General features: G+C 43.2%; 1 protein-coding gene across 3 annotated transcripts in view; it reads left to right on the top strand.

Moving 5' to 3' along the window:
* The window catches only part of runx3 (RUNX family transcription factor 3), a 52895-nt gene that overhangs the window by 17083 nt on the left and 21390 nt on the right, over positions 1-14422 (top strand). For all 3 annotated transcript variants that reach the window (XM_049595850.1, XM_049595847.1, XM_049595848.1), the window contains 3 exons: positions 4689-4930; positions 5670-5826; positions 7281-7385. In XM_049595850.1, the coding sequence (XP_049451807.1) occupies positions 4689-4930; positions 5670-5826; positions 7281-7385 (504 nt within the window). The remainder of the gene's footprint in view (positions 1-4688; positions 4931-5669; positions 5827-7280; positions 7386-14422) is intronic.

Genomic DNA, 14422 nt, shown 5'->3' with positions numbered 1-14422 from the left:
TTGCCCTGTAATTTGTGAATGTACAGAAATGTGTGACCGCCACAGCTCCTCTAAAGATAGAAATCTTTGTCTTATGTCATCGCCGAACCTCAAACTATTTCTAATTGCCCCCATAGCCCCCTTTTCCAAATGAATAGCTACCCATCCAAAGGCTTATGTGTGCATGTCTGAAAATAGCCCGGGAGTTTACACAGGCTAATAGATCATATTCAGTTAAAAAAGATGAAAAACTTTAGAGGGATCTTCACATATCGGAGACTGTCCCCATCTTCAAAGTGACTTTTAAGTGGCACTGAAAGCAGTGTGGGTGGCATTTTAGAGGCAGGTATAAGTTTACACACCCCAAAGGCTTCCACTGGTTTCTCTGCTAATGGGGATCATACTCATATTAGTCTTTACAATGTGACTCATTACACATAAAACCTAAAGTAAATGGAGTTTCCTTCGGTTTTATACACACAGAGGAGGAAGTGCTTCTTTGTAAAGACTCCAAGGAAAAATTAGTTAAACTTCATTTTGAACATTTTGCTCGGGTCCCATTTAGAGCCGTTTGAGCGTGGTGCTGCTTCATGGTGTTTTTATAGCCAACAAACCATTTTCTAATACCACAGGGAAGCCCTTTTTAGTAATGAGCGTACATTATGATTCAGATCTGAAATACAGCTATGAAGACAACCACTCAGTCACAGGTTTTCACACAGTAACCATCACTAAACAATGATGTGATATCCTGGTTTCTATCTGAGGGATCCATTTTCTTTTTAACCTTCAATGGTAAGAATCCTATATGCTGAGGCCCATTTGAGGTGGGTCCGGAGGTTTCACATATCCTCCATGAGTTCTGTCTTGATTTCAGGCTCAACCCACCCGGATCATTAAAAATCGTTCAGGGGCACGGCGGGCTCCATCCTCAATGCCTGTGCGGCTGAAACTGAAGAAACTGCATGTTGAAATGTGGAGGTCTAAATGTGACAGGAGCCCGGAGCGCACATTACGGCTAAGGAGGGTATAGCTGGGGCGTGTGGTCACATATTAATAATGAACTAGGGCAGGAGAATGACTAAAATATCAGCGGCTGTGTCATTGTCCCAGTCGAGCTGTACTCAAAAATAGAGGCCTCATGATAGGTGATCTGATCAGAGGTGATATTTGTTGCAGTTAGCACTGTGGGGATTTACAGTAGCTGCTGTTGTTACATGGAGGGATTAAAGTTAAACTGTGGAATATGCTTGTGTGATTTGGGGTTCCCCTTAATTTTCAAGTCAAAAGCACCAAAATTGAAACACATTAGGCCACAGATAATTAAGTCTTTCTCCAGGGACACTTATAAAGAAAGATTTCTGTTATCTACACTGAATTCATAAGATGATGATGACGGTAGCTGCTCAATCATCAGATTCTTTTTTGTGTAAATTCTAGTGAGTAAAATAGTGAGATTTTTTAAAAAATGTGTCACCACACCCCAGTGAACCACTGTCCTAGATCACCGAAATAACAAGCAACCACAAACAAGGAGTGTCAGAGTGTTATATGAGCGAATAGGTTTATATTTCTGTGACCTCAAAAAAGCAATCTAAAAAATGATTTAAAAAAACAGGATGAAACAACAAAAATGTAAAGAGACACATAGCAGTAAGTTTTATGTAGATTTGATTTACAGAAATAATGTTAGAAACACTTTCTCAGGGCAGATGATTCACATACAGATATCTTTATTTGAATCATTTTACATTTTTTCTGCCTTTCAGTATGAGTGCTGCAGCAACACATCACCACTTATAAGTGAGGTTTGTGGCCAGGTTTGATCCTACATAAACAGCTATTGTGCAAATAAGCTCTAACATCCCAGCATTATTTGGACATTTCTGTAATTAGGAACTGTGTGTTTTTTTGTTTTTGTTTTTGTTTTTTTTTTGTTTTTTTTTTTTAGCTTTTTTTAAATCTTCCCCCTGCATCTCTCTATCTGGCTCTGATTTAGTGTGATGGGGGGAATTAAGGGAAAATGTGAAGCCACTCTGATGACTCCTCACGCCACTTAACTGCACTTAATTTATTCTCATGCGAGTAAACAACTTAAAAACCGCCACACGCACGCAGAGGCGCGCGCACACGAAAATAAATTGGGTTATTATTAAAATGAAACATCGGATGATTGGAGGCATTTTCAAATGCGCCTCAGCGAAAATCTACATAACTTAACTAACTAACTAACTCAATATTTTTTTTAACTTCCAATTTCCTGTTTCATAAATTATTTTAAAACACGTTATTTTATTATGTGTCAATGGACAATTCAATTATTTTAAATCAAAGTTGGCATGAATTTTGAAATTAATTTCTGCCTCAGATGTATCGCAAAATCTATCACAGTGATGTTTATTATCCTACTCAATAATCAACTCTGTCAGTGCTCACTAAACCCAACAAGTTATCTGTTATACGGTGTTTTCACCGATGTTTGTGCATCTGCTTAGGCGTTTCCAGTAAACGACACAAAAAATGCACTAATAAATTCTCTAAATATTGCATTTAGAAACGGGAATATTTAGTCCAATCCATCAGGGGTCTTCAGTGCGTGGTTATTAAACGAATAAATATCAGTGCTTTTAGAATAATTTTATTTTTCAACAATAATAAAGATTGTTGTTATTGAGGCAAACACCTCAATGTAGATGCCAAAAAATGTGACAGGTGCGTTTTTCACCCTGCGTAAATACTTCACAAATGGAGTTCGCTTATCTGATGTGGCTTAGATTAATTCACATTTCCGACTATCTCAGAGCACAGATAAAAGTTTCCCTCTCTCCTCTCATGTGAAATGTCTGCCTCAGACTGTCTGAGCTGACAGCGATTGAAAAGGCAAATGCGCCAACTAGTGTCAGAAAGCAGCATGGCGCAGGGCTCTGCAGGGTGTGCCGTCATTTGATGGAACCCTCAGCATTTAAGGTTTCTAATGAATTCAGCCTCTGGCACACACACACGCACACTCTTATTACTCTGTTGTGTCTTTTGATGTGGAAGACAAACATTTGCCTGTTTGCTATAATCTTACTTATTAATTCAATTCAGTCAATTAAAGTGATACGGATCTGTCTGCCACCCATAATTTCACTTTATGAAAATGTTATTTACCTGGAGAGGAGATGCGAAGCCGCCAGATATGATAGCTGTTCAAAATGAATAAAAGAGAGTAAAGCAACAGGCCTCTGCAGTCTGAATCCTTCTATAGATAAATTATAAACAACTAAAGTAAAAATAGGTCAGAGGCGGTGTGACGAACCAGTGATGAGGATAAAAGTGCAGATATTCCAGTCTCCTTATTATCTCATCAATTAAACTGTCTCACTGTAAGACCCAACAACACAGAGGCTGCTTTGCACTAAACTAGAGTCAATTATTTTATAGGCCTACCCATCACATTCAATATCTTACAGATTTATAGAGTTTCTTCATCTCATGCCAACACTGATTATGTTACTGGCTGTAATTTAAAAAAGCCCAAATAATTCATTTTTCATGCATTTATGTAAAAACCATATGTCCTTTCTTTTAACTCATACTGTATCCTAATTTCTCCCTGCTTCGCGTTAACGTCTGACTACAAGCTGTATAAAAAACACAAGCAGAGAGAAAGGCACAGATATGTATCAATAATTCAGCTCGTGTGTGTGACAACAGTGCAGGGCTGAAGAAAGAGCACCGGAGAGTTTGATTGGTCTGGTGAAAGCCCAACCCAGCAGATTCATTGGTGGAAATCATCTCCACACTCCCAACCACTAAACACTAAAATGACTCGGGTAAAATAATATCGCGGCACTCTGCACTGCGTTCAGACTCACGGCTCCTTCTCGCGCCCTGTAACCCTGCGCTAAAGGATAACTTTAAAGGAAATTCAGCTGGAGCGACGGAACTCTTCCTCTTATCCCAGAAGTGTCTTTTGTGTGGAAAGATCCGCCGAGGATAAAGTTGCAAGAACTTTTACGCAAGAAAAGGACACTGCTGAAGCACAGTAGTTTGACTGTAGATAATCGGGTTTGAGACTTCTAGTTTTACGCGGAGTTTGGTGAGATCTGAAGAGGCATCTGGCAAAGTTTGGCTGTTTAGTCGAGATCATTTTAAACTTACAGAAAGCCAGTCAGCTGGACTGTTTAACTCTTTGCATCACGGCTGGATTACCCGATTACTGCCAACTGATTTTCACTGATCGGCCATAATTTATTTAGAAGATTCATTGACTGATTTCAAAGTGAGAGCTCAAGTAGTTTGTGGTGTTGATATATTGTATACACGCGCCTGAAACTGTCCATCAAGTGTGCGACAGATAAGAGCGCCGATACAAGACGCAAGTTCAGCACTGTGAGAAACTTTGGGAGACTTTCTTTGTGCGTTTTTGCTGAAGTTAGAGAAAACCAGAGCAACCCTGATGTTCGTCAGGCTGACACATCCTGTGCGGATGATCTAGCACACAGTCATCACAGTTTATTGTTTCTGTTAAGGTAGCGAGGCTGCCAGACTTGTGCGCTCTTGCCTCCATCCTTTGCGCTTCCACCGTGGACTCCTGACACCGCCAGCGTCTGGAGGGAAAGAAATAAAAAGAACTGTTTTTCTCCTCCAAAAGAGTCCAGCTCTTCTGATACAACCCGGCCAGGTGGCACTGACCCAAACTGTTGTGATGCATATTCCCGTAGAGCCGCCCACCACCAGACGGTTCACGCCGCCCTCCACGTCCTTCCCCTGCAGTAAGCTTGGAGACGGCAACGGGGCCATGGCCACCCCGGGGCCCCTCAGGTCAAGACCGGACACCAGGAACGTGGTTGATGTCCTGGCGGACCACGCCGGCGAGCTGGTCAGGACCGACAGCCCCAACTTCCTCTGCTCAGTCCTCCCGTCTCACTGGAGGTGCAACAAGACGCTCCCCGTGGCTTTCAAGGCAAGACACAATGGCCTCTCATTTTACTTTATTATATTTTTATTTAAATGACGCACACTGTGATATTCTAACTGCGGGATGTGCATGAGTCTGTTTAAAATAATTTAAAACCCACTACATATATTTTAAGGGGGGAATTTAATTGCATTAATTCCTATAAATAAGAGGGGGCTCTGGAAGTTGTGCTTTTTGGTTTCTGCATTTTGCATTTGTATATCAAAATATTAAATAAACTATGCTTTTATTGGTTTCAAACAGCACCTTCCAGATTAATAACACCTTAAATCGGGCCAGAAAATATTGCAGATGGGAGGTCTGAAATTACAAGACGTCTGAATAAATATATCTGAGCTCATTTTTATTATTATATTTTTCTGTAATATATATGTAGATGCTTTATTAGGGAATATTTGTGGTTTATGTCAATCCCAAATCTTGCATTTTGTAAATCATGTATTTGGATCAGATCTGATGAGAATACAAGTAAAATAAATAGCAATAATAGAGTAGATAATGATAATATAATAGATTTAAATGTCTTAGTCTGCCCTGAAGGGTGTCTGCTTAATGAAACCTCCCAGCTTTATGATTTATGTCGTGTTTTATTGCTGACATGCTGCTGAAACGGGGAAGATATTCCTGCTTATTATTATTATTACGGGAGTCGGATGCGGTTTTACGCGCGCTGTGTACATTTGGTATGGTAACCCAGAGTGACCGCCCGCTTTCTCATGCGCAGGTCGTGGCTCTCGGTGATGTCCCCGACGGGACTCTGGTCACCGTGATGGCCGGGAACGACGAGAACTACTCGGCCGAGCTGAGGAACGCCTCCGCCGTGATGAAGAACCAGGTGGCCCGTTTTAACGACCTGCGCTTCGTGGGCAGGAGCGGACGAGGTGAGCTGAAACTCTCTCTCTCTCTCTCTCTCTCTCTCTCTCTCTCTCTCTCTCACACTCACACTCACACACACACACACACACACACACACACACACACGCAGTGAGAGAACTGCTTGTAATGCCATTTGCAGCAGCATTTGGAAACGCGGTTATAATAATATAATGGATCATATTTCTGCGTCTAAGTGGAGAGCGACTGACAAGTGACAGCATATGATTATTTTTTTACTGAATGTGAAAAATATTAAACGTCTAGGTCACCAGATATGTTGCACAGACGCACACATAAGAAACGCGTACTCCTTAAAATACAGCTTTGAAATATTTTTCTGATCTCTGTTGTCTATTACAAAGATTAAAAAGCGCAGATCTGGAATCACTTACGGCGAGTGCCCACACTTTGCCAACTGACGTCCATGGGTGTCATCCGAAACATCTGGCCTGCGTCACCGTGAACAGTCGATGTGACTGTAATTTTCTTAATCCTGGGGAACACAAATAATTATCCACGTGGTGTACAGTAAATCTGAGGGATGGATGAAAAACCACCTCGCCATTCAAGTCCTGGGGCGATTTGTCAAACAACCCGCGCCACCAAAAAGTTCACAGCCTAATACGGAGTATTTATCTTGACTGTTGTGTTTAATTGCTGTAATTAAAAAAAAAATCACACATCAACAGGCCTGTTTGCAGCACATGATGCTGTGGTTGTAGGCCTGCAACATTTTTGTGCTGTGTAGGACCTATTGATTAAATCAAAACCTCTAAATTTGCAGGCATGATTAATAAAATGCCCTGAAATAAAAAATAATTTAAAAAGCATGATTGTTTACAAAAAATCTTCAGCTAAAGGAGGAATTTCCCTAAGTCCCCGCGGAGCCTCTTCTGGCCTTTCATATGTCATTTTAATGTTAAATTAACCGTGATTTAATGAATGGGAAATCTAATCTCCAAATTTAAAAAGTAGCACAGATACCTCTCATTTCTGCAGCCAATTACCCCACCCGAGGATTGTTCTTTTTCTTCTTTCCTCCCACGCAGTCTCTCTTTAACAAGGGCTGCTTTTCTCAAAGCCGCTGCCGAGCACCGGACCCGCTGCATGCTACAGCCCTCCTCCCTCTGCACGGACTTTGATGCAGATGGGAGCAAGATCCTGCCTTGTTGAACAATAAACTATCGCTGTAAACCCTTTTCGGACAATCTGGAACACATCCTCTCAATAATCGAAATCATACCCGCAGTCAGGCCATCAAAAGAGGTGGTCCCTGCCTCTTTTTGTATTCTCTTTAATTCAAAGGCTGCAGCGGGACAAAAGCCGGTGATGATTTGACGCTGAACAAGCGAGGTATTGTTGCAAACAGCAAGAAACAATGCTTCACAGATAATTGGAAAGGGCCGTTTATAAAGTGAAATGACAAGTCTTCCATAAATCTCATGTTGCTGTGCTGCAGGAAAGAGCTTCACTCTGACCATCACCGTGTTCACCGGACCGCCACAAGTGGCCACCTACCACCGCGCCATCAAAGTCACCGTGGATGGACCCCGAGAGCCACGCAGTGAGTACACGCACGCATACACACACACACGCACATACCCACCAACGCTACAACTGTTGTTGCTATAATGCATTGTGGTGTGATGTGAATGTTGCAGAGCCACCCAGTTAGAAGCAGCTATTCCTGGTTCTGAAAGTGGGGGGGTGTCGGTATCTCTGCAGGCTAAAACTACTGCATGAGTCATATGCAGATGATATATGAAAATCTAACAGTGTGAGTGTGTGTCTGTGTGTGTACCAGACACTCATCAAATTGAGAAGGTAAAAATCTGTTCACACGATCACATGTGCCAGAATTTGGTTTCTACTAGATATATTTTGGGGTTAAGACTTGGTTTTGGGGTTAAGATTAGAATTAAGACTAGGTAAAGGTTGGGGTTAGGTGTGTAGCGGTTATGGTAAGCCTCCAGAGAATGAATGTAGGGCAGCGCATTGTCCTTACAAGCATAGTAATGCAGGTTTGTGTGTATGTAAGCGTGTGTGTTTGTCTGTGTGTGCAGCAGTGGCACAGGGACGGGCCCAGTCAGAGGAAACTGTAAAGCATATTAAGGCATAACCCAAGACCACTAAGAGGAGCTGAGTGAGTCTCCAAGCCACAGGTGGCTCAGCTCAGTCGACCCTCCTCCCTCCTTCTCCTCCTTCTCCTCCTCTTCCTCCTCCTCCTCCTCACCCCTACCTTCCCCAGTGCTGGTCAGAGGGGTCGTACCTGACCGACCACATAAGTGGCTCGTTGATTTAACACAGGGCAGACTCCGGCCACTATTAGCCCTGGCAGGGAAGCCCGGCGTGCTAAAGCTGTTAGCGCCACCATTCAGCCGCAGCTACATTCTTATGTGGTTTAATGCTGCTGGTGTGAGGGATGGTGGAGAGAGTAGTGTTACTTACATGAGTCAGGGGCTGAGGGCTGGTGGCCTGTGTGCATGGAGGAGATGGGTTTCATGATCTACCTATGGAGGGATCGTGTTTATAATGGTTGTAGAGTGCAGGGTTTTAGACGGGTGGATAGCTGGGGCTAGTGCTCATGTCTGTGGAGGGGAATATCTGGGACAGGGGGATTTAGCCCAGTCAAAACAGACCACAGCAGGGGAGGCGAGAGTGGTAGCAAGTGCCACATGAGGGGGGATATAGGCTGGCAGAGAGGGAGCTGAGGGGCACAGAGAGAGGGGCATCAACCCCCCTCTCACCCCACCTGCCAGACTGGACGCTATTTGCAGAGGCATTAAAGAGAACAGTGAGTGCAAAGGAGGGAGATAATTATAAACACTGTATGTGTGTGTGTGTGTGTGTGTGTGTGTGTGTGGATGGTATCAATTTGTCTTTTGTTAAAAAATAAAAAACGTGTGTGTCTGCATAAATGCATTCTCACGTTCATCTGTGAGTGCCTCAGCTTGAAATAACTGTGTACATTAAGGCTGTCTCCATGTCTGTCTGTCAACATGTTACAGCTCCAGCTGAGGCGTCAGAGTGGCCGTGCTACTTTTACACTGGCGCTGGGTGCTATAAAGTGACACTGTTTAATATAGGGCAGGAGGAATTTAGGGCTCCATTAAACTCTGTTACTTGGTGCTGAGTGGGAATTCATAGAATGACAGAAAATAAACTCATGCAAAGGCTAATTTAAAAAAAAAAAAAAAAAATCATCCGCTTACAATTTCAACATGTACTAACTAGACGCTCCTTCAGCTGAACCCCCTGGAACAAGGGATCATTTGATTTGTGTAAACGTTAAGATGACTGAAATACTGAGTCAAGGCTTATCTGAAATATGAATAATACATCCAGTTACTCTGCAGCAAAAACAGATCCAGCGACAACCAGGAAATTCAAACAGGGGATCACAGTTAATAATCATTTTGAAATGCAGCACATTTATATTGTTCATTATGTTGGTTTGAGAGGGATGTCAGATTTGAAGCTGAGATGAGTTTTCACTCCATTTCCGTTTATTGAAAGACTCGTAGCCTCAAAATAGAGATCACTCGTGAGATGAAATAAAGGACCTCTCATATTTAAACAAGAAGCACATTCTAAGAGTATATCAGTCATGTCCCAACACAGTCAAAGCACAGGAACACACACTTTCATTCAGACATTATTAGGCCCATAAAAATAATCAGATTCTTCTCTAACCACAAGGCACTACATTATATCGGTAGTACAACATCTAGAGCCAAAACAGAGAGGCTCTTTTGCCAACGCATAAAACTAACAGCATTTTTTCATTACAAATCTCATCCTCACTGCTTTAATCCTAGTTTTTTTCTTTAGATTTTCCTCAGCAATGCCGTCCAATGTTGCCTGTGCACTCTCAGTTTTATCATTCATCGAGTGCAGACAGCCTGAAGCCAGACTTGGCTACGCTGGGCTCACCTGTCCGCCGGCCTTACGGGCTGTTTGTGTAGGGCCTGCATTTGCATGCTTGCCAGCCGAGCTGCGGCAGGAGTTGGCACACAGGGAGGAGGTTTTATTAATGTTTACTGATCCAGTCAGGAGAACCTGATGGACAGGACTGCAGCAGCAGCGGCGGCTTGCCTGTGGCAATGTAACAAAGGACACCAGGCCTTCTGAAAACACTTGAGCCATACGGTAGACACACATATGGGCAGAAATGTGGATACTAATGTATTTTCACATGCCCACACACACACACACACACACACACACACACACACGTAAATTGATATAAACATACACAGTATTCTGTTCCTGAACAGAAAGTAGGCTAAATGTTCAGCTAAGTATTTTTGTCTCCCTTGCTGCTGATTTCCTCATCACACATCCGGCATTCGTCATCATACCCCCCTCCACCGCCACCCCCTGATGTATCTGTCATACTATATTATCAAACTTCTGCTGAGGCCAAACTGGAAGCACAACTGTTGCAACTGAAAATTTTCCCTCCACTTCTGTCTAAGCAGCAGCTTTAACAAGTATGCCACATCTAACAACAAGAGAGAGAACTCTGATGTAAAGAGACTGAAAAAGTAAAGCAGATGACTTAAGTGTCAAGACCCTCCCTGTTCATCGCTGCTATCAGATGCCTCCTCATCACTGCACAACCACTTGATGCACCGTGCTGGGTTATTCTCACCTATTAATCCCACCACTATATTTTTGGTGCCGTTCTCACTCCCTCACTTATATATGACATCAGCCGCTGCCTATTTACCCACGCAATGGTGGGGAGGGGCCGTTTGTATTTCTGTATCTCTCGACCTGAAATGAATCTGTCCCCGGGAAAGAAAAGATGAACTCATCGCAGGTCAGGCTTGGCTAGAGAGATCAAAAAAGGGTCGGAAATATTTTGAGCTTGTGAAATGATGTTCAGAAATAATCTGCACAGTGTGGGGGTGTGTGTCTCCTTTTTAGAGCCTAAAAAAATAATTAGCACTGAGTTATTTGAATGTGTGAACAAAGTTTTTAAATGTGTAAGAAACTATATGTACAAATATAGGGATCTCATTTACAGATATGTAGCTGTTAAGACAAACAAAATAATTAAGTGGGCGTAAAAGAAAGTCTGTTCATGAATGATTTCGAAACTGAGGTAAGAAAAAAACTGTCATTTTGGTGCATTTCTGAGGACAGACTCAAAACTGCTATGTGTGTGTGTGAAAATCAACACTCAAAGCTCAAGTCTGTGTGTGACGCTGAAGTTACAAGGAACAATTTTACAACTTAATCTGACTGAACAATCAGCAAGCAATCTTTTAACCCAGTTAGAATGAAGTCAAACTGCCATGGAAAATCAGTAAATACTTCTGGTTGGTTTTTATTATTTATTAAAAAAAAATTCCTGAACATTAAAATATTTGAGACCTTTTTTGTTTGCACCCCCAGCTCTGAGGGCTTAGAAGGTAAAAGAAACAGTAAGGAGAGACATTTGTTAGCTGAATGTTAAGGATGTGGAAGCCTGTTGTATGCTGCCTCATTGAGGTCAGAGTGGCAATTTGTCTGATGAGACTTGAAAATGATACACATGAATACACCCTAACCGCTAACACAATTATACAGCGTACATGCAATACCTGCATACATTCAGATAGTGCTCACACACGTTCCCACCCATGGGCCCACGCATCCACCGAAATCACACACAAGCGCTGTCGTGTTTTGTTGTCTCTGTTTACTCGGCTGGGTGTGTTCACACAGCTCCAGCAGGAGAATGGCGGGCGTGGGGGCGGGGTGGGAGCAGGGGCGGCGGGGGTGCATGTTGGAGTTGGCGGGTTGATTCTATTTGCATTTGGCACACAGACTGTACAAAGTATGCAAATAGGCAAACAATGACATTTGCTGTGTTATTTTTCCTGTGATATTGCAGTCTCTCTGCAAAGTAAACAAAAAGATAGCATGGATATGTATTTGCGTGTGCGGGTGCTCGGCTCATACACCTGCCAGGTGCATCCATCTTTTTAAGTCGGCCCCCACAGGGCCACGCCCATGCTCCACAAATCACATGAAAGGCTCACCCTCAGTGCGAATTGCTCTCTCAAAGGCAACTTTGATGTTTGAAAATGGAGATGGGTGTCTTTGAAAGAAAGGCCTACAGGTGAATCAGTGCCAGGGGAGGGGAAAAACAGTGGCATGTCTGATGCTGGGTGCTTTCCTGACTCCTGAGGGCTCACCATAACTCTCAGACGTTTAACCCGGAGACATAGTGAGAACATAGACATGAACGCAGTCAGACACACACACACACACACACACACACACACACACACACACACACACACACACAAATAGTGATTAATCTCAACAGCCAAACTCATGACCACTTAATTTATGATTTGGTAGAAAAGATACTTTGCCTCAATACCACTGACAGACAGATGGGAACAGATAACGGGGAGATTTTATGTCTTCTTCAGAGAAATGACACACTGCGGCGTCTGCAGTGACTGGAGGCCATCAACCGCGACGCTCTCCTCCCTGGGGTCACTCCAGACGCGTCATACTTGGCCTTAGTGATTAGAAGCAGAGCAAATATTGGCCAACTGATAAATCCGCTGGAATGCAGCAGTGTATATTGTAAAGGTTTGGACTGATTTCAGAGAGGAACCACATTCTGAGGTCTGAGGCCTGTGATGGGTGGCGAATGAGGACAGTTTCCTCCAGTAGTTGTGCAAAATGTATTAGGGACAACCAACCGCACTCTGTCGTTTATTAAGATTATTTTGTGAGACAACTTCATGTTTGTTTGTTTTTTTGGTAGATGTGAATGAATGCATGACTGATGCTGTCAGAGTCATTAACGCGTGATTGGACAGACATGAAAGCATCTGTAATATAATCAAATTTTTTTGTGGGAGGTAAATAAAGGACTGAGATGGAAGCTCTTTGACCACTGTTGCCACCTTAACCACATCTAGAAGCTTTGAGGCCAACTCCCTTTGAGGGCCACACACACACACACCCACACCCACACACACACACATGTGCACACACAGCTGTTGGTAATCCTACTTAGGCTTTTGTACTTAGGCTTTCCTGTGAAAGCAGAGCTAATTAGTCTAATACTTCAACTAAACTGAGATATAAACAAAGAAAATATAGCTATTAGAGTTATTTTTCTTCTCTCCTCCCCTAGCTTCCTCTGTTTGCTCTTCATCATGTTGCTGCAGCTTCAGTGCACAAGTTCCTACAAAAAACAGGAAAAAAGAAGAACATTGTCTCACACTTTGAAACAGCAAGATGTCCCCCTCCTCAGGCCAGTTGATGACTGCCAGAGACACACACAATAGCCTCGGGATGAAATGCCCTTTCTTTTTTCCACACAGACAAAAATTTCCACCCTGTATTCGCTGACGCCAGATAGAACAGCAGGGCGTACTACCGAATTATTTACAGAGGCCCCAGACAGCGCTTCTAATTCACTCTGATGATGCAAGTAGAAGACATTTTCTCAGAATCACTGTCGAGCTCGGCCAACGTCGCTACTCTGCTCTCCTTCTCTGTCTCTCCACCCTCTCCCACACCCGCTCCCCTCTAAACTCACCAGCCAAGCGTCTTTCCTGTTTACCTACCTATGAAGGGAAGTAAAATGCCCACTCTGTGTGTGCTCACTCTTCCTTATTTACACTGACCCATACAGGAGGGAGCCATTACGACCTTTCAGCCGTAATTCAATAAAAGTTCCGTTCTGCATTTAGAAAAATAAATGGCCCATGAGTGGAGGAATATTTTCTCCCCCGCTGCATTATGACAATAAACCGTTTTCTGTGTTGGGGCAGTGGGGATGGGGGTGGAGTGTGGGGGGAGGGACAGTTTGTGGGAAGAAGGCACCTGCTGGTTACTGGAAAAGACGCTGTGTACCACCACCCTGCGGTTTTGGATATTTATTTCTTCGGGCCTTAATGGTTAGGAACAGTGAGCAAATAATAGGTGTAGCGAGATCTTTCTTTTGCTTCCAGGAGCGGAGAAGGTTGTAATCCTTTGGGTAAACACAGAGGGAAGCTTTGGCTGGAAACATCACAGAAAAGGAGGAGAGGTCAATCTTTGTAACCTCAACTACTACTACTGCAGCAGCAGTCCACTAACATGATAACCTCAGAGAAAAGTACTTAAAATGCATGCAAGCCCTCACAGTGGAAAATTCACACATTTGACATTTCACACATTTACTCTGACCCACCTGGAATATCAATTCTGTGGAACTGTGTGTGTGTTTGTTTAGGGGCAAATGCATGCTTGTTGCACATTATAGTGTTCGAGCTAGTATGCACAAAGGTGTGAACGCGAAGCCGTTTGACACATCTGCTGGCGTTGCATTGATGTATGTGACAACGGCAGCTTGCTTTCCTTTCCCACAGCCTTGCAAGGCCCCCACCTTTCCCCCGGCATCTCGCTGCGTCGAACAACCTGACTACCATGTACACGCAAACAGATATGCACAACAACCCCCATTCACCATTAGAGCTAAAATAACACACTCAAAGCAGCTTATTGCTTTAATATGATCTGTCACTGGAGCCAAATAGGCCTTCTGTGCCTTGACAAGGCCAAAGCAGCAGCAGTAGCACTGGGAAATCTACAAAGTCT

Source organism: Epinephelus fuscoguttatus, linkage group LG14 (assembly GCF_011397635.1).
Source record: "Epinephelus fuscoguttatus linkage group LG14, E.fuscoguttatus.final_Chr_v1".
Classification (NCBI taxonomy): Eukaryota; Metazoa; Chordata; class Actinopteri; order Perciformes; family Serranidae; genus Epinephelus; species Epinephelus fuscoguttatus.
The sequence above is the reverse complement of the archived record's forward strand: the minus strand, read 5'-3'. Positions and strand labels throughout refer to the sequence as shown.